General features: G+C 45.2%; 1 protein-coding gene across 1 annotated transcript in view; it reads right to left on the bottom strand.

Annotated features, from left to right (window-relative positions):
• LOC311588358 (uncharacterized protein) overlaps positions 1-13,729 on the bottom strand; it is a 35,389-nt gene extending 21,660 nt beyond the window's left edge. The window contains exons 1-2 of the mRNA XM_084765936.1: positions 13,625-13,729; positions 2,129-2,256 (exon numbers count right to left, since the gene is read on the bottom strand). Of these exons, the coding sequence (XP_084622062.1) occupies positions 2,129-2,254 (126 nt within the window). The 5' untranslated portion in view covers positions 2,255-2,256; positions 13,625-13,729. The remainder of the gene's footprint in view (positions 1-2,128; positions 2,257-13,624) is intronic.
• Between the last annotated feature and the right edge of the window lie 7,655 nt (positions 13,730-21,384).

The following is a 21,384-nucleotide window of genomic DNA, read 5'->3' on the forward strand; positions in this document are numbered from 1 at the left end:
TGGTGGGCGTGAGCAAGAATAAAGCCTGGGGGAATGAGGGAGAGTGGGAGAAGCTCCTAACTAAAATCACTGCGTCCCCAAAACAGGAGTATTGACATTTAGAAGGGCAGGGCAGGTGGCTGTCCCATCTCCACACATAGCGGCTGACGTGCCCCCCTTAGCCTTTGACCTACCCTGATCCTCAGCAGAGGAGGGCGGCTTCTTACCTACTGCTTCAACACGAATCACTTCCAAGCCTGCCTCAGAAACAAGCCTGGAAGTCATGGTCTGCCAATCTATGGGTTAGGAGGGGCATGTGGGAGGGTTTCGGAGAGAGGAAAGGGAAGGGAGAAATGAAATTCTATTATCTCAAAACTAAAAAGTAAACGTTAAGGAGCCAGTCAGAGCAGGAAGCACACAAGCTGTTCCCAGATGCGCTGCTTTAGAGGCAGTGTTGCTTCTGTTACAAAGCTGAGGCGCAATACAAGCAGTACCAAGGAATGGCGCTGTCTGTGATTCTGTTTGTGCACGCTTGACTTGTTGTCCTTGGCAAGGGGGCTTGTCTTTTCCGTGTGTGTGTGTGTGTGTGTGTGTGTGTGTGTGTGTGTGTGTGTGTGTGTGCTGAAACACAGCACATACTCAGCTACTTCTCGCTGTCCTAACTGCATTCTTTCCTACTGAGCGATGCCCCTACACCCTTCAGCCGACTGTCCTCTGTGGCTGTTGGGTGGCTCAAAGGCCCACAGATTCTACAGATGGACCTTTGAAGACCTTGAGCTGCCACTCAGCTGACCTCAGATGAGATTCAGAGTGTGGGGGATATGAAATTTCCAGAAATGCCTGCAGAGGCCTGATGCATCCTCCGCAGGATTTTGGTTCCAGCCCTCCATTTCACTGACGACACAGCGAGCTTCTTTCCTAGGGCAGGTGTCGTGTCCTTTCTGGGCCTCCTTCCCCTCATTTGTCAGTAACTAGAGATAATGCTCCCTCAAGTCCCGTGGAGAGTCAACAGATACGATGGGAACAGTGTCCAGAACAGGAAGTACAGACCATACAGGACTCTCAGATCCTCAGCGCGCAAGCATCATCCTGCCAGCAGTCACCCTACAGGCTGCACAGTGACCTGGGGCTTCCGTTTCTGTGCAGTCAGGGCTCCGGGCATTGGCGCCTTTTTCAGATTTCCAAATGGAAGCTCTTAGTGACATCACAGCCTTTAGCCCCTGACTCCACACTGCCCTTTCCCTCCTATTCTTACCCTCTCTAGGTAGCTGTTTTCACCAGATCCATAATCCCAGAATTCCACTGTTACCATTCTCTAGACTTGGGGTACAAAACCATCCTCAGAGGTTTCTGGGTTACACACCACCCCAAAGACTGAGAAAAATAAGTAAAAAAGGCCCAGTCATCTCCTGGACCGGTCACAGACTAGCCGACTCCACTATTGTATCTGCGGGAGGCCGGGCCGGTCTTCCAGGCAGATGGAAGGTTGGCCCCACCCTGCCCTGCCTTCTCTCCATGTGGCTTCTGGAATGTGTTGAGATTCACAAAACTTGGACAGGATCTTGTCCCAGGAGGTTATGTTCTAAGCATGACCCTGACCCTGTCCAGGTGGTCCTGGCCACAGACCCAGTCAGTGCGGTGCCATATGACTATGTTCCTCAGTGACACCCAAGAGTCACTGCAATTTGTTTAAAACAATGAGCACAGTAGTGTTGCTTCCAAACCCTTTAATGATTCTTCTATTTATTTATTTTTTTATATATGGCAAAAGTATCACTGACCCTGTTTTTAACAGCCAGAAAGTGTGAGGCCTACATGAAGCAGCCTGGTTAAGAAGGCTGCTAATGTTCATATGCTCCATGAAGCTTGCACTATTGTCATCCCTGCTTTATTGGACATAAAACTGGGCCCTGGAGGCAAGCTTGAACCAGTAAGCAGTGGAGACAGGGCACAAGCTCAGTAACTCTCCCAGTGCCTAGTTTTCAACACTGTCTGCTGTCACCATCATCTGCTGGTACCTGCCATGTTGCCCTCTGCAACTCAGGGATGTCTCTGGAGCACAAAGCCATCACCTAGGACCATGGCCCATCCATGATGCTCCACCATTGGATACAGAAGGAGTTAATGAGAAGCTGTTCCTCCATCCTACCTTAGTGGCCACTGCGATAGCTCTCTGGCCCTCTGAGAACACTGGTACCACTGCTGCTGCTAGAGAGCATCTTCCTTGGAGTTCTGTTAGGAGGGTCTGGTCTTCTGGATCTCCCAGGTAACTCATTCCTAGGTATAAGAAAGACTCTCGTCTCCCCCAGGAAATATCTCTCTGCTCAAAATCCCCACCAAGTCCAGACTCCTCAGGCCACCACACATCCCTCCACAGCTTCTGCTCACAGAGGCCCCCTCACTGTTAGGGCCTCCTCTTCTGACCTTCATATGAGAGCTCATTTCTCTGGGAAGGCTTTGCTCACCCCACAACCAAGCTAACTCGCCTGGCTTCTGCCCCCTACACTTTGTGTATTAACCTTTGTGAATAACACCAAGTTCTATGAACAGACTTGTGGGCATTTTGTACATCATGGGACCTCACAGGGACCACAGTATAATGTTGCATAAATTGGATTACCACATACAAAAGAATGAAACTAGATCTTTACCTCTTACCCTATATAAAATAAATTCCAAATGGGCCAAAGATTTTAACGTACAACATAAACCTCAATTTATCGTGAACTGTTTCTTTACTTTTTCTCCCAGAATTGCAGAATTTTGTGTTTTATATTAAGGTCATTTGGGAAGTAATGTCAACAATTAATAAACGAATGGGACTTTGTGGAATTGCCAAGCTTCTGCAGGGCAAAGGGAACAATTGAGTAAAGAGGCAACCTGCAGTATGGGAGCAAACCTTTGCCAGCTACAGAGCTGACAGATTAATATCAACAGAGAATTCAAAAAAATTAAATACTATATCAAACAACGCAATAAGCAAATGGGCCAGTGAAATGAGTGGACAGTCCTCAAAAACATAAAACAAACAATAGCCAATAAACATAAAAATGTTTAGTATTAGCAGCTAGCAGAGAGATGCGAATTAAAATACACTGAGAGTCTACTACAATCTCACCCACTCAGAATGGAAGTCATTACAAAAACAACTAACAAATGCTGGCAAGGATGCAGACAAAGAGCTTCTCTTGTGTACTTCCAGCAGGATATAAACAGTCCAGCCATGGAGAAATCTGTACCGAGGTTTCTCAAAAAGTTAAGAATAAGTCTTCTGTGTGACCAGCTCTACCATTGCTTGGAATCTTCCCATAGGACTTCAAGAGAGCACAACCCAGAGACACGTGCACATCAGCATGTGTTGCAGCTGTAGTCACAACAGCTGAACTGTGGAGCTGACCTTGGTGTCCAACAACAGAGGAATGGTTAAGGAAAACGTGGTGTGCACACTGGAATCATTTTAGCTCTAAAAAGGTACAAAGTTGAATTATTTGGGGGAAAAAAGGATGCCACTGGAGATTATCATATTAAGTGAAACAATTCAGCTTTTCTTATCTGTGATTTCTAGACTTCATACAGATACATACAATAAGATATTAAAGTAGAACCAGAATTGTCTATGGGAACAGAAGAGACTAATGGGAAGAGAGAAGAAAAGGGCAGTGAGCTGTGGAGAGTACGCTCCAAGTACATTGCACACTTACATGAGAATGTCCTTCTGTACCTCAGGGTTGTGTACAATAAGAAACAGAGCAGAGCAATAAAAAAATAGTTTTTGCATAAATGAGTAAATAAGAACAAAGTGTTGGAAAGTGTTTAAGATCACAATGCCATGGCCTTGGAAGGACAGAACACTCAGTCCCCCTTGGCACCCATGAAGGCGTCACTCTAGGATGTCCAGGTGTGCTGAGCCCTGGATATGCTCCTGTCCCATCCACAGTGTACCACAAGGCTTTCATATATCCTAAGCAATCTTCTCACACACTTTGCATCACCTCTACGTAACTTATAATCCCTAATATGATGCAAATGCTATGTTGTAGCTATTGTAACCCAGTGTCTACCAAATAATGACAAGGGAGAAAGTCTACACATGCTCAGTACAGGTTCACTTTTTTTTTCCAAAATATTTTCAATCTGTGGCTGATTTCATCAGTGAACAAGGATCCCAGAGATACAAAAGATCATCTATATAAAGTTTAACTCATTAAGCTGAATCGAGAATTTGAATTCATGACGACTCCGACCTGAATTGGACCCCACTGGAATCTAGGGTATAATTGTGAAGACCTAGGGTGTGAGATCAAGAAGACAGGACACACATCAGGACACGGGTGTTCTCAGGCAGTTGCATTCCACGAATCCATGAAGGCTCTAATGTCTCCATCAAGCTCGTGTCCTGAACACTTGTTTCACAGCTGGTCTCACTATGGAGTCTTTTTTTTTTTCTTTTAGATTTATTTATTTATTATGTACACCTGCAGGCCAGAAGAGGGCACCAGATCTCATAGATGGTTGTGAGCCACCATGTGGTTGCTGGGAATTGAACAGCCGGTGCTCTTAACCTCTGAGCCATCTCTCCTGCCCCTTCAAAAGGAAATCACCAGACCCTTAGACTGGCGCTCTTGAAGGTTATAAATGGCTCCTTATTTAGTCCCATTCTCACTACCTCCCAGGGCACCACGGTGTGACCAGCTGTTCTCCATACACACAGACCTGCTGACATGATGTCCCACTCGAGTGCATAGGGCCAGACCACCGAGGACTGAAATTTCTAAACCATGAGCCAAAATATGCCTTTCCTTCCCTGGGCTTTCTTCCTTTCAGATACTGCAGTCATAGCAACACCAAGGTGAATTCTAGAGGTGGCTTCTATTGTCCCTGGAGGTCCAGTCCTTGTGCCTGATTGGCGGCAGGGGCTGTGGCAGGAGGAGGCAATGCTCAGAACTAAGAGAGCAGGTAGTGTATGGTATATTTACACTGCAGAGATTTTCACGGGTAGTGAGTTGCTAAGTTCATTACCCAGCCAACTTAGAGACTTACACCATCTATCCCTGTATATATATATATATATATATATATATATATATATATATATATATATATATATATATATATATAGCTAGAAAAAAACAAAAGCAACCTTTTTCCCCCTAAGAGGAGAGAAACCAACCTACCTTTCTGACATCATGAACCTGCAGTCCTGAGGAGCCAGAGATCCATCTTATTGCCAACCCAGCAGAATCTGAAACCCTGTTCAATTTGTACAAATTACAGCGGAGGGCAAGGGGAAATGACGCTTTCCTGCACACAGCTGACACCTGCAGCTGTCCTCTACACCCTGGGGACCCAGGATCTAACAGCTTCATCAGAGACAGGGTAGGGTATTGTTTTTAAATTATCTGTATTATCAGTATGCCTGGGTAGCAATCAATCAAGACACAGACACTCGTTATGTTTTAAAATAGCCTTAGTTAACCTGGGGCAGGGCAGACATTAATCCTCTAAACTACTTCCTATAGTGGGGCAGGTATGGGATCCCTGCCCCTATCCCATGCCATCTGCTTCTAATAACTTCTATCAAGCTACCTCCCATCCATAATCCCAAATGCTTGCTAATGTTCTTCATCTGGGCCTAATCTCCATCCACGCTGGCCATGTGCTTCCCTTCCATCTAACCCATGGCAGCCTCCTCTCTTCCCTTCGTGTCTCTCTCTTTCTCCTCCTGGCAGTCTTCTCTCTCTCTTTCTCTCTCTCTCTTTCTCTCTCTCTCTCTCTCTCTCTCTCTCTCTCTCTCTCTCTCTCTCTCTCTCTCTCTCAGGTGTTGCTCAGCCTCCACAAGCTAAGGAAGACGCTGTCACTGTGTGCTCCTTTAGCCTCATATGCATGTGTCTCTCCCACAGGCTCTTCAGTACAATGCTGTTAACTATTAGCGCTGTTCCCTTCCAAGTAAACTGTATATTCTCTGGAAACCCTTTGGCAGGTGTTCAATCTTAGCATTACGCCTCGTGGGTAATTAATCTATTTTGAGACAGCAAATGAACCAGACTACAAACAGATCAGATATCCCAGCCCCCCACCCCACTGGCTTTGCAGGCCGGGACCTGAAAACCCTGTGACCTTGAGCTGCCTCTGGGTCTGCGCAGCAAGCTCTTAGGTACCAGGCTCCCACAGAGAACATTTGTTAGGATCTTAGGTCTGAGATTGATGATGTTCTGTGGATTCTGAGTCCTACCGTGGTGAATATCTGTAAAAGCTCACTGGCTTACCTCAGCTGCTCCTACAGCCCGCAGTCTGTGTGCCCCAGCTCCTAAGGTCCGCTGACATTAGCTTGAGATAATTGCAGACTCTCAGCCTGTTCAGCACAGACTCTGACAGCAGAACAATATTTGACCAAAGCCAGCCCTTGCTGCGGTAGGCACCTGTGGGGCAGCGTTTGGAGGAAACCCATCAAGTGGAACCAAGTCTTTTTGGTGGCCTGGGAAGACTCTCTTTTTTCTATGTGTTTGATGTGAGGCTAGAACAGCAGCAGGCAGCTGGTTGGCTATGAAGGACAACAGCCTGAAAACAAAGCCAAGCCATAAAGACAGCCAGAAAACTAGAGAGCATCCTGACCCAGCTGTCAGTCTTTGCACATCTCCATTACCAAGGCGTCCTGACTTCTGTTCTCTGTTTACTTGCAACAAAAAGCTGTGAGGAGTGTCTCAGCTCACAGTGCAAGAGGAGACAAACTGTGGAGCGACCACGCTGAGTTTTGAAACAGCGAGAGTAGTAGGGGACTTGCAACAATTAGCATCAGTGGGAGGAGGCAAAGGGAGACGCAGGAAAGAACCGGAGCACACCGGGCCTCTGCCGCCCCCTAGCGGAAACTGTTGACGCCATCGGTCTGCAGCCCTACCTCAAAAGCCGTGCTCCCGCACAGGCTTCTCAACTTTCCAGAGTTGGACCCTAAGGAGTTGGTAAAAAACAGCCCATTGGAATGTTCCTCGTTTGTAGGAAGAATAACAGTTCCTGTCACCTGTAAGATTGTCATTAGATTAAATAGTCAAGATGAGGTTAAAGGGACCTTCCCATATGAAATAACAAAAGGGAAAAAATATTTTTTTTTATTCCTAAAGTAGGAATTTTTGAAGCATAGCACGGACAAAGAGCCACATGATTGAGCCCTGTCGCTGACCAGAGGTGATCCAGGCCATGGCTCAGAACGTGTGGCTGACAGAGCTTATGGCTTCGCAAGTCAGAGCACCCACCGGAACAGGGCGGGGAGCCTGGAGAGAGCAAGCCTTGTGGGAACTTGGAGGTGCAGAAGTCCCTGTAAGACGCAAGGTGGTTCATAGGTGCGGATGACTGACGGGAAGGGCTGGAGGGAAAGAGAATCCGTGTTCAGCCAGACACAGTAAACCAGGGCAGGACTAGGCTCCGCCCCCAGCAGCCCTCCCCGCCCCCAAGCATCAGGAACCCTTGTTTCAGGCCAGGCAATGGGCACTTAGAGTGAGTACAAGTCCTCCCAAGGCAGTGGTTTTCAACCTTCCTAAACCTGTGACCCTTTAATACAACTGTGGTGACCCCTAAGCATAAAAATACTTTTGTTCCTACTTCATAACTGTAAGTTTGCTACTGTTATGGTCGTGATGTAAACATCTGACAAGTGACTGTGAAAGAGTCCTTTGTCGACCCCCCAAAGGGGTCATAACCCACAAGTTGAAAACTGCTACCCCAAAGAATCTTACAGACAGAACCTGGATGGAGCCATCTCTGGCCAGGACGAGAGCGAATCTCCCAGCAAGCTCCGAGGTATATACTGAGGAACGAAAGCAGCCAGCACAAAATAAGGAGAAAGCAATAAGGCGTGACATCCAGTAAAAAGCGCCCATGCCTTCCAAGGGGCAAAATGAGAAGGACGCTCAATGAATTGATTGCCGAAGCACAGCACACCACACCTGGGTGGGAAACAAATCTAGGAAAGAAAACTGTAGCTCCAGGTTAACAGAAAGAGTGTCTCCAGTCTGTGACCTCAGCCTCACCTTAAAGGCTAAGGCGAAGAGCAGATTAAATACAGAGGAGACAGGAAGGAACATGGAAACAAAGTCAGGCCGAAAGTCAGTGCAGCACAAGATCCAGGGCTTTGAATTGGCCCAGGCCAACATCTACCCCATCGAAGAATTGCTAGAGTGTATTAAGAGGCTGGTCCTACAGATCCAAAACTATAGGATCTCCATGGCACAGGGCAACAACAGGATATCTGAGGAGTCCCAGTGAGGTTCCAGTATTGATAGACTAGCAGAAGCCAGAGGCCTCGAACCCGACCAATGACTCGGTGCAATGATCATTTGCAAGTAAAGGAGTAAGGACAAAATGGTATACTGTGGGGCACACTGTGATATGCTACAGCCTCCACGATGAGACTTGTTTTTCTCTGTTGGAAGGGAGGTTGCAAGGGCACAGGGCAGGCACAAGGGGAGGGGGAGATGAGTGGGGTTGGGGTGCATCATGAGAAGTTCACAAAGAATCAATAAAAAGGATTTTTTAACTAGAATTAAAGAAGCTTTTTGAACCAAATAAAAATGATTTCTAGCCAGGAGGTGGTGGCGCATGCCTTTAATCCCGGCACTTGGGAGGCAGAGGCAGGTGGATCTCTGTGAGTTCAAGGCCAGCTTGGTCTACAGAGTGAGTTCCAGGACAACCAGAGCTGTTACACAGAGAAACCTTGTTTCCAAAAAAAAGAATGATTTCTATAAAAAAAATATATATTATATGTATTGCTTTTCCTCTGAGCAAAAGATTAAGGTGAGAATGTCACATGTAATTTTTAAAGTCTTGCTGAAAGTTCTAGGAAATCAGCTTGGACTCTTAGTCCACACTTATTCATTATGCTCATGTTTCAAGTGTATTAGAATTGCACGTTATGTGAGTGTCAAGCAGTAGGAAGGGGCTGACGCCACTGACTCAGTTCACACTCTACTCTGCTTACATAAGTAGGCAGCTTTCTGCCCAGCAAGCAACAGAAAACTACAGCTTGGCCACACTTTCTGACATCCCTAGAACTATACATAGCTGTTAGAGTCTCCAACAGACTGTGGAACCTCTGTGTTCCCTTGAAAGTTTTCCTCCCTCCCTTCCTTCCCTCCTCCCCCTCCCTCTATCCTCCCTTTCCCCTCCCTCCCTGCTTTCTTTCCTTCTTCCTTTCCTCCTTTAGGCCAGTCTCCTGAAGTCTGCACTGAGATCCTTTCTAAAACAATCACACTGACATATTGACTGCAGCTGGTTGTGTAAGCTATGCTATATCCACCATATATTCAAAATCAGCCAGAAAATAGTCATCCAAACACTCCTTAGCAATACTATCTCCTCAGCACGCCCCCGTGATTGAGTGGACCCGCAGTAATGAAAGCTACCACTTGCCGACACGTACCGCAAACCTTGCAGGGATTGGCACTTTGGACATGCCACCTAGATGTTACACACCTGTTGTCCCAGCACTCAGGAGTGGGAGGAAGGAAGGTTCCAAGTTCAAGGCCAGCCTGAACAAGTAGCAAGAGGCTTTCTGTAACAAAGCCAGAAAAAAAAAAAACCGTAGCCTCATTGGCAGGGAAAACATAGTTTCTGCGGGTTAAGTGATGTCCTTGAAGCTGTAGAGAAGATAAGAGCAGAAGGAAGCCCAGGTGGTTTCACCCCTGCCCACTGAAAGCTGGAATTTTTTCAATAAAGGAGGCTTTAATGAGAAGGAATGATCTACAACCAAACGGCTGCTGAAAATCAGTTGTACCTATGAGATGCCAAATCCTCTATTAATTCTCTAAGCCCTAGGTTGAAATTAATTTTCATGTTTGCACTAATTCCTGCCTGTGGACAGAAGCCAGTTGAGGCTCAGCTGGACTCTGGTCATGCAGTTGAGCTTAAGCAAATGAGGAGACCTCAGAGACTGGAATCTCATGCCACCTCCAAGGATCTCCAGGGAAACAGAGCTCCTGGGAAACGCTTGTATGTGTGAGACGAAAGGACGTGGAGAGGGGGCGGTTATATGCTGTGGGGACCTGGAAGCCTAACCTTTCGAAGCAGAGTAGTGGACTGAAAGCTTTGGCAGGAAGTGATCCTGCAGTCTCGGACTCCTCGGCAGTCTGGAGGCAGACGCTGTCCCTAGCGGGCCACTTTGCTTCTGTTAAGTCCTTCGGTGGACTGGAGGAGGCCATGAACATTATAAAAAGTATTCTGTTTTAGATCTTGAAAATATACCTATAGACCAACATTTGACCAGTCACTAGGATGTCATATCTAGCTATTTTGATGCATAAAATTAACCATCATGTTATCAGAGACCAGGAAGACAAGGGTGGTAAGCCCCCTGTGTCCAGATTTAACTGACTATGTCCTAAAAATATTTATTTGAAAACTGTGTGTTCTGAGCATATACGGACCCTGCCAGTATCCCCTAAATAAAAGAATACAACTATTTATGTGGCAAATTAGCTATTACAATTAATCTAAAGATAACTTTAAATACACAGGAAAATAGGCATAGGCTATATGCAAATGTGACATCATTTTATGTAAATTACTTGAGCATGTGTGATTCTTTGAAGTGTCCCCATAGACTTAGGTATTTGAAGACTTGTTCCTAGTTGATGGTACTGTTTGGGGATATTTGGGTAGTCCAGCCTCACAGGAGGAATTACATCACTGGGGACAGGCTTTGATGTTACACAGCCTAGCTCTACTTTCAGTTCCCTCTCTGCTTCATTCATACTTAGCTTCCTGCTCCTGCTGCCATGCTGCCCTTTGCTGCCATGCTTAGCACCATGATGGACTCAAATCCCCCCCGGGACCATAAGTCAAACAAATTCTTCCTCCTGAAAATTGCTTTTAGTCATGATGTTTTATCACAGCAACAGAAAAGTAACTGATACAGCAGCTTTGGGTTGGGGTGTTCAGTTTCAAGATCTGAAGAGTGTTGGAACCAGTCTCCCATGGGTACCTAGGGCTGGCTGTATTCCTATAGCGACAGGTCTCACACTGAGCTTGTATTGCACCCTCTGGAGAGCTCTATCCCTAGATTCTGGAGTAGATGAATAGGACCATCTTGGTTTTTAAAAAATCTCTGTGATGTTGATGGCTTTGGACAAGTGACTGCACTGAGAACCTCCACTGGGTGTTGGCATCACCACCTTATCCTGCAGGATGACAAGCAACATTGTGAACAGTCATCGCGGAGATGCATGCTCCTTTTTTTTTTTTTTTTTTTTTTTTTTTTTTGGTATCCTCTGCATGACAGCATGAAGGTTTTATAACTTCTAAGTTGCCAACAAGAAGCAATATTTTGAACCCTCAGAAAAAGAACCACTCAGACTTGAGCACCTCATAAGATTATATTTTTTAAATATATTCTTGCGTGTTTAAGTTATAACCCAATATAATAGAGACATGTCACCCTGCTCTGCCTATGAGTGGCTAAATATAGGGGATAAAACTAGGACTTGAACCACCTGGGTTAGGAGAGTTGGAAATTCCCATAATTTGTACAAAACGGCAAAGTCAAGTCTTTTTTTATTCCTTTATTTCTATCCGTCAGTTCTGGATTTTCACACCTGAGATATGGGCAGTGTCTTGGGTTGTTTGCTACCTAGTTATCCTTCTACACTGGGCTTTTCTCTTCGCTTGACTCAGTCCCACACAGAACATGCAGACAGTGCCTTCTAGGAGTAAAAGACCAGCAGTGTGAGTCTATGAAGGTAAGTCCTCCATGAGGATTTCATGGACAGTGTGCAGACTTTGAGGCCCCACTGTGAAGTTCTCTAAGTCCTAAATTGTAGACAAAAACCTTGAGAAATATGTGGTGGTGCCATTGCTATTATAAGTATTATGAACATCTGTTATGTAAATAATATGTGCAGAAGTCCAGAACTGTGTCACTAAGACAATTTTGTAGTTTCAGAAAATGAATGAATGAATAAATCAATAAACCAACAATAAAACTAAAGGTCTCTTCAACTTCAACAAAACTGTTCCCACATCAGTTAATCTGGAACCAAATGTCACCTTGAATTCTTCCAGGCCTGGCAGGGCCCCATGCAAGGGGATAATTTGCATTCCACAGAGGAAAGTGGCTTTGGGTGCTAGAGAACCAGCCATCTTAGAGCAAAGATCATGTTCAGTGTGAGCTCAGAGGGTGCAGGTGAGGCAAGGGTCACCAGCCAGAAGTTTAAAGGCCCTGCTCATCTTTCCATCAGTTGGAAATGCCGCCAATTTGCACAACAAAACTAATCAGCTTTATATGCCATGAAACTGTGAGTCACATCAAACCAGTCAGGACATAGAGGCCAACACAATACTCAGTTCTTATCTGGGAGTTAAAGTCCTAAAGAGCAAAGCCATCAACTTGAAGCCAGGAAAGAAAAGGGGGTCTTTCTACTCTACCATGAGAATTCTGTGCTAAGAGGGGAGCTCTCTACTGTACCATGGTGGCTCTATGATGGGGAGGCATCTCTTAACCTGAGGACTCTGTGATAAGGGAGGTCTCTACTATACCCCGAGGGCTCTGTGATGTGGGCAGATCAAATTTTTCCAGGACTTGTTTCCTCCTAAGTAACTGAGGTTACAATTCTCAACTTTGTGTCATTATTTTTTAAAGTTGATTTTTAAAAAATATATAACCAACAATAGACAAATGGGACCACATGAAACCAAATATAAGCCTCTATACAACAAAGTACATGTACAGAGTTCTACAAACGCCTAAAGAGGAAGTCTACAGAATGTTTTAAAAAAAATTTTATCGCCAGCTATACATCTGACAGAGGATTAGTATCAAGAACATACAAAAAACGCAAACATTAAGTATCAAAAATAAATAAATAAATAAGCAATACAATTAAAACATGGACCAAAGAAGTGAACAGAGAGTTCTCAAACTATGCTGGTTTTTATGTCAACTTGACACAAGCTGAGGTCATCTTTTAGTAGTTTTAGTAGTTGTAGTAGTAGTAGTAGCAGTAGTAGTAATTCATATTACATCCCAATTGTTATCCCTTTCATTTGTATCTTCTCGTTCCCACCCTCCCTCCCTCTTTCACCCTATTCCCCTCCCCTAGACATCTGACAGAAGGGAACCTCCTCCCCACCATATGACCAAAGTCTATCAGGTCTCACCCGGATAGCCTGCTTCCCCTTCCTCTGTGTGCCTCTGGTTGATCAATTCCCCTTTGTGGGGGGCGTCCAGTGGCTGGGGTCATCTTTAAAGAACTTTTAATTGAGAAAATGCTTCCATGGGATTGGCCTATAGGGAAATGTGTATGGCATTTTTTAAAGTTGATGATTGATGTAGGACAGCCCAATCCATTGTGGACTGCACCACCCCTAGACAGAAGGTCCTGGGATGTATAAGACCTCAAACTGAGAACATCAAGTGGAGCAAGCCAGGGAGCAGCTCTCCTCCCATGGCCTCCACGCCTGCTCCTGCCTCGAGTTCTTGCCCTGGCTGTGATGTGGAACTGTAAGCTACAATAAACCTATTCCTCCCAAGTTGCTTTTGGTCATAATATCTTATCACAGCAACATAAACCCTAATTAACATATAAGAGATGAAATGTTCATGGTTAAGAAATATTTTAAAACATGTTTGGCAAACTAAAACTGCTTTGAGATTTTATCTCACCTTGTTCAGAAGAGCCAGGATTAAAGAAGCAAATGGCAGCAGGTGCTGGTGAAGAAGAGGGGAGAGGAGAATGCTTATTCCCTGCTGGTGGGATGCAAGTTGACGCAGGCACTGTGGAAATAAATCAGTATGAAGGTTCCTCAAGAACATTTAGGAAGAGGACTACCACATGACCCCACTACTCTGCCCTACTTTGGGCATGTACCCAAAGGACACTACATCTGACTAAGAGATGTTTGCTCATCCGTGTTCATTGCTGCCCTAGTCACAATGCACAGGGACTAGGGATGGCCCAGGCATCCATTATCTGATGAGTGGATGATGAAAATATGGTACAGCTACACGATTGGATATTATTCAACTCTTAAGAGAAGTGAAATCATAAAATTTGCAGGTAAAGAGATGAAACTGGAAAAACAACAAGTCTTAGTGAGCTAAGCCTTACACAGGAAGACGAATGTCCACGTTTTCTTCTTTTCTATGTGTTACCTTTAAATCTCCAGATATGTGTGTTCTATCTGGAAGATCAACAATGGTCAGAAAATTACTAAGGAAACACAGAAAGTCGGGGGGACTTTCAAGGAAGGCAGGGACAATGAACTGAGTTATACAGATTTAAAGGGGTGGAAGCAGAAGAAATAAACTTGGTAACATTCTTACCACTGTAAAGAAGGGTAGAGAATAGAATGCGGCATCTTTGGTACAGGATAGGATTCTGTACACTACTGAGAGGGAAACATAAACATCACCCCAGCCTTTGACCATAAGCATTGCAAACCCTTTGATCTACAGTGCTGTCCTGCCTGTAAAGTATACTGTGACAATGGTGACACAAAGCTTGTGGGAGTAACCAACCAATATCTGATTTGTCTGACTCCATAAGACGGAACCTATGCCTGACACTGCTTGCGTGACCAAGAAGGTAGCAACAAAATGATTCCTAATGACGTTCTTCTATAGTCACAAACCAGTGGCTTGCTGAGCCATCGTCAGAGAAGCTTCCCCCTGCAGCAGATGGGAGCAGATACAGAGAGAACCCCAGCCAGACATTATGCAGAAAATGAGGAACCTTGGAGCACACAGCTCTAAACAGGACACCTGCATCCAATTCCTCCCCTCACAGCTCAGGGAACCCTAGAGAAGAGGAGGCAGAAAGAGTGTAAGAGCCAGAGAGGATGGAGAGCAGCAGGGGACAAAGGGCCTCTAAATCAACATGATCGAAGTTCATATGAACTCACAGAAGCTGAGGACGCATGCAGAGAGCCTGCACAGATCTGCACCAGGATCCCTGCATATACATTATGGCTTCCAGTTACTGTTTTTTACTGTTTTTATGGGATTCCTCAGTATGCAAATGAATGGGTCTTGTGACTTCTCTTGGTCCTCTTTTCTTTTGTTTGTTTGTTTTATGTAATTCCAGTGTGATAGTTTTGTTTTATCAAATTATTACATACCATATAATATTTCCATAGACGTCTATTTGTTCTTAATGAAAGACAGAGAAGGAGTGGTTCCGCATGGGATGGGAGGTGGAAGAGGGTCTATGAGAAGCAGGAGGAGGGGAAAACATAATGATCCTGTGTGAAGAAAAAAAATCTATTTTTAATAAAATTTAAAAAGATATATATGGGAAAGCCATTTGGAAACCTAGTATCAAAGCTTCCTAAAACATATACATATATAGAAACTAAGTTTAATAAAACTACCCTAAAATGAACTCACAGGTCCTAAGCATTACAGGCTATTGCTAATACACTTGGTTGGCCTCCTGATCTTGTCAGTAAGATCGCATTGCCAAAGACACCCCACTCTAGACTCCGAGGACGTAGAGAAACCAAGCTGGTGTGCATTTGGAAGCTTTATCTCTGCTTCCATAGTGCTAGAAGAGGATATTCATGCTACCAAGTATCAAAAGTAAACATCAGCCTCACCCAGCTGCGCATCATGTAAGCTACAGTAATGCCTGGCCTAGTATGATAGGCCTACCAGTGCAATAACGGCATGGATGGTATGGGAGTAAGGCCTGTGTCATGAGATGGGACACATTTCTGTCACTGTCATTAGGGCCAAAAACATGTGACTAAATAAGTTAAGTGGTCCTATGGATGAACCTACCACTAATAGTCTGCAAAGTGGTCATTGTGTTAAAATGACTCCAAATGACTTATTGCTATTTCCCCATAGAGGGATGCACCCCTAAATCGTCATCCAAGAAACTTCTTGCAGTAGATGGCCGTCAACACAGACACTTTGAACAGGAAACCATTCAGAGAACTGTGGAGTGAAAGAACTAGCATCTGCACAAGAGACCCCACGACCAAGTTCTCAGCACAAAGGAGATTTGTTTGTTTGCCCAGAGAGACAAAGGGAAAGCAAGAAGAAACCAAAAGAGGAGATCGAGGATGAGGGAGAGTGGGGAGGAAACAAGGAGGAGAGATATCTGTCCCTGGGGGACAAGGGACTGCCTACAGATAGAGAGAAGACAGATGTGGCCCATAGGCAAGTAGCAATTTATAAAGGTAAAAGGGGAAACCCCGTGTTAGGATGAGGTGTCTAATCTTGATTGGGTAGGTTCATTAGGGCAGCCATAAGGAGCTTTTTGACTGCTGCACTCAAATTCTTTGATACCCGGACCTTGGTGGGCAGGAGGAGGAAGTGGCCAAACAATGAACTAGACCTTGGGAGGCTAGCTTTAGGAATGTAATCTAGTGATTTTTGCCAAGACAGAAGGAATGAGGGAGAAAGGCAAAGCTTGCCAGAGCCATGTTTGCCATGCTCGGGCTGTCTAGAGTCCCTTTATAGACTACTCAGGCCTAATTAGGGCAAGTACACCAAAATGCTCCCCAAAAGCTCATGGAATGCCACAGAAGAGGAGGTATAAAGATGGTAAGAGCTGCACGTGGAGGGCTACCTCAAGAAATCAGTATTTTCCAGACACAATAGGGCAGTCTGCATATATGAACACACCCACACCAATTGTGACAGCATTCACATGAATTGTACACGCTGTAGCCAGGCCCTCCAAGCACGGAGTGATGGAGGTGGGCTGGAAACCTCACCAGTCGCTGAGGAGCTGTTATTTGGGTGCATGTGAGAGAAGGAGTCAGCTTTCTATAATAATGTGACTCTCTGTAGGTCGATCACACACCAGGTAGGTCTGGCTCCCAAGAGTAGTTGGGCTATACAGCTAGACTCAATAGAAGAAAAGAAAAATGAAAGAAAACTCAAAGTTGTGTGGGTGGGGAGGTAAATTCAGAGTCGGTAGACATGGGAGGAGTTTGGTGATGAACATGATTAAGATACATCATATGAAATTTTCAAAGAATTAATAAAGCATTGTTTTTAAAAAAAAGATTAAATGAATAAATAAATAAATAAATAGAGATAAATGTACTTGTTTAAAAGTAGAATATAAATTTGATAAGGTATCATTTCCACCCACCCCCAGACCCCATTTCTACCAGAGACAGCTCAAGACCCAGTCAACAGACAGAAACAACAGAATCCATGCAGTGAATACATCTAAAAGCTGTCTTCGACGGCTGTTCACCTCGGACGCATTGGCCTTCCCCTTGTTCACCATCCTGGCTCAAATGCCTCTTTTTTATCCTCCCACTCCTCTTGTTAAGATGTTGTGTGAAGACTTGGCCCAAAGTCCAAGCCCTTCTCCGTGTGCCTTCAGTAGCTTATGGCTGTGGCCATTCATCTACCCACTGACAGAAATGAGTGGGAAACACCTCCCCAGGCATCAGGGGACTAACGAATGTGACAGCATAGATTAATAACACCCGAAGGGCAGGCAGGTCATATGGGTCAGTGTGTAGATCATTGTTGGATATTCAGGAGTGAGCAGGAGAAGCTGAGGTCCTGATGATTATTAATCATCTTATATAAAAAAGATTAACATAAAAGAGAGATGCCAATGATTTGAAACATCAGAGTTGGAAAAGATCTAAACTAGGTCACTGCAACACTAACAATAAGGCCAATTACCGCATTCAAAGTAGGGCAGCACATACTGCACAGACTATAATACCACAGGCACGCCCTCCCCAGCCTCTCACCACTTGACCTTGGCCAGAGAGCACTGAACGCAGGCTTGTTTCCTCCTATTCCAGGGTCTCTTTCTCTTCACAAGGAATCCCAGCTTTCCTTTCTTTGCAGAGGTGATTTTCACTCTACAATTTTCATCCCAGACGGCAGCAAATACCCAAGGAGATATGGTTCTCACACTCCAAGTGGAGATCAGCTTGATTTATGCAAGCTCAGAGCTCAGAGCTCAGCTTCTCTGTCTGCCAACAAGGGGTGACACAGAGAGTGTGGAGAGATATTTCTTACAACGTCTCCAGAATTGGATGCCCAACCTCCAACAATTCCTGGCAGATGCTGTGCTTCTGAGTGGGTTCAGCACCCCAGAGTCCTCACTACATCTTTCCAGGACAAAACAGAGGAAGGAGTGCAGTGTCCCTGATGAAGCCTGCTGGATGTCATGCCATTCACAGACATCAGGCCCAGCAATTTTGCATGATAGAGGGGAAGCTGACATGTCTCTAGAAAACACAGGCCAAACTTCCACATGGCCGCAGTGGGTATGTTTATTCCTCCTACATAATGAGACCAAAATAGAGACCCTGTGCTTATCTGTCATGTTTCAGAATGCACAAACAAAGCTCATTAAAAGTCTCCAATCATCTCTCCAGGAACATTTAGTCTCGCTCATTTCTGGTATTTACATATTTGTTAGTCTTTGTTCAGGACTTCCCCCATGTCGTATCTTTCTGCTAACAGCTGGCAACATACATCTTCTGTTTCTGCCTTGTTGGCTCTGCTGACGCATCTTGGGATTTAGACTTTGTGTGTGTCCTCAGACAATTTATAGAAGGTTTTGGCAAGCCCAGAGACTCCCAGCTCATCTCCCAAAGCTGTTACATTCCCACAAGCACGGCTCTCATAGTCTCTGAAGCCCTCCTGCTGGCTGGTCTGCCTGTGTAAGACAACGAGGTTATGGTCCCACAGGAGCGGAATCGATGGCGGACCCTATAGCTCAGAGTCAGTTCATGTCGTTTTCCCTGACACAAACACCAGCTCTCTGACACCAAATGAGTATCTTTAGTTGCATGCTGACACTAATGTCCCCAAGACCAAACAGAGCCCATGAGATAAAAGTTCAATCACAAGACTGCTCCCACTTCAGACACAAATGCTATCCCCAGGCACGTACACACTTCTGCTCAGTTGACTACAGATTTAGGTGTTTCCACTGCTCTCAAGCTTGACGATTTGCTAGAATTGACTGACAAAATTAGTCAACACAGTAACTACAATCAATTATAATAGTTTTACTTTTGAGGCTGCAAATGATCAAGCAATTGGGAGAGGTGCACATTGCCAGGACCACTGGAAGCTCCAATAGGCAGTCCAGATATCCAGAAAGGAGCTCAACCTGGATTACACGAGGACTTCTGGTGGTTAGATAAAGGTCACATTCTTGGAGAACTTGTAAAACTCGCTCCCCTTTCCTGAAAGGAGTTATTTCCATTGCCTAGGCGGAAGGAGCGCCTGTAGCGCCTATTGGCATATCAAAGCCAGTGCTGGCCTCCAGTCTTCCTGGAACCACAGTACCTGCTGCACAATCAGAGCCCAGCCTAACATCCTAGCCCTTCTTCCCCACCCCCCATCCCCTCCCCCTCCCCTTCCCCCGCCTCCAGTTCTTGGACTCATTCTTTTTATAACTCTGCTATTTTTGCTCTCTCTCTCTTTCTACTCTGATCTGCTCTTGCTTCTCTCTCTCTCTCTCTCTCTCTCTCTCTCTCTCTCAGTTTTCTATTTCTCTATTCCCCCCCATCTCCCACCCCCTGCTACTCTCCACTCTCTCACCGATAAGATAGCCCTGGCCATGTCCAGTCTGCTGGCCCTGTTTACTCTGCTTCTTTCTTTCCCTACTCTGGAGTCTTCCAGATGTCTCTGGCTGTTCTATCTCTCTCGTGTATGCAGTAAAGACCTTCCCCTCAACCAGATCGCGGAACATTCCTGTCATCAGTTCATATGTGCGTGCGTAGTGAGTTATGAGAGGGAGGTGTTTTCACAGAGATTTGACGCCCTCCCCAGGCACCACAGCCTCTCCAGGAAGGTCCTTCTTCTGTACGTGGGTGTGTTCCCCAACCCAGACAAGCTTCATAGCATAGGCACAGTTGATGAGCCCACTGTGATTGGCGCAATCACTATGATTGATTAAATCACTAGGAATGGAGGTGCTTTTGCTAAAATGCGTTGACTCCTCGCTTGGCCCCGAGGCAATTGCCTTCGTTTTGTTTCTTTCTGCCTCCTTTATTTCAGCTAAAGTCACGGGTATAAGTTGTTGGCCTTCACCTTCCCTCTTGAGTCACCTGGGATTCCTAGAACAGTCAAACTTCAAGGGATATAGCCTATCTCCCAGATAAAGACAATTACCCACAAGGCTGAGGCTGTACCCTAGAAGAGCAACAAGAGATCCCACATCTCTTAAAGTGACATGAGCTTTCTCAGGCCACCTTCAAGACCTTGCGAGACCCAGATGTGGTCCAGTGATCAACAGACAGCGAGTAGGTCAAGACTGCAAGCATGGATACATCTTGCCTAAGCTCATGTTAGTAACACAGTGATGGACCTGGGGCACCAGACTTCTTTATTTGTTCCTCTTTCCAAACTGGCCACATTAAATAAATCTCTCTGCTTCTCACCATGATTTGTTCTTGTAACTAGTGTACTAGGACGTGTGGCTGAGCCTAACTTTTGGGAGCCTGTGGAGACCAGGCTATTGTCTTAATAAATCTAATTAGAGGGAGGCCTGGGGGGGGGGGGGTTGGTTCCCATATGCAGGGTATCACCATGACTATTGACTGCCCACTAGAACGCGATGGTAAAATGCTACTGTCTAAGACACCACATCCTTCTCTTACAGAACACAAAGAAAGGAAGCTGTAACTGAGCTGAAGGCTGTTTCCTCTTGGCTAATGTTCTCAGTGCCTGAAGGTGCTGTGTAAGCTGTTGGAAGAGAAAGTTCCATCAGTAGTTCTCCCCGGCTATGAACCCTGCCTGCAACAACCTGGAACTGCCAGGCAGGATGTGCTTACTGGTGCAAACACGGCATGACCATTGGGAGATAACCACCCAGTTTCTGATTGGATTTGTGGCCCGCTTCATAAGAAGATTCCTGGATATATTATAAATCTGATCAAAAGCCTACATCTAGAGAGGTCCAAACAACCATGGAAGGAATTTGCTACTGACGCTTTGCTAAATGGACATGTAGTCAGCCTGCCTTCTAAATACTTATGTTTATATGCATGGACTCGTGTTACACTCAGCCTTGATCAGATAAGCTTCTTTTTAGAGTGGGCATTAGTTAATGCAAAGGCCCATAACTAGTCAAAGTACTAAAAAAAAAAAAACTAGTGACTATTGGATGTTCAATCCTGAATAGGACAGATATAGCATTCCTTCTAAGGCCCAGGGGATATAGGGCAGGAAGAATTCAGAAAAAAAAATATATACTAAGAGCCTGAGGAAGGGAGGGATGCTGTAAAATAATGACATGGCTGTTGTACTCATAACATGTACCAGCTATGGATACCTTCACAAGACGGGACCCTTCACCATTCCCTCCTGCATGGGAAAAGGGACTGTGAGACGCCGCCAGACTTTTTGGCAGTTAACCATTGCCTGCAAAGAGCAGTCATTTTGTGACCACTGGTAAGTTTCCCATGCTGCATTAAATAACC

Source organism: Acomys minous (genome assembly GCF_964271855.1).
Source record: "Acomys minous genome assembly, chromosome: 17".
Lineage (NCBI taxonomy): Eukaryota > Metazoa > Chordata > Mammalia > Rodentia > Muridae > Acomys > Acomys minous.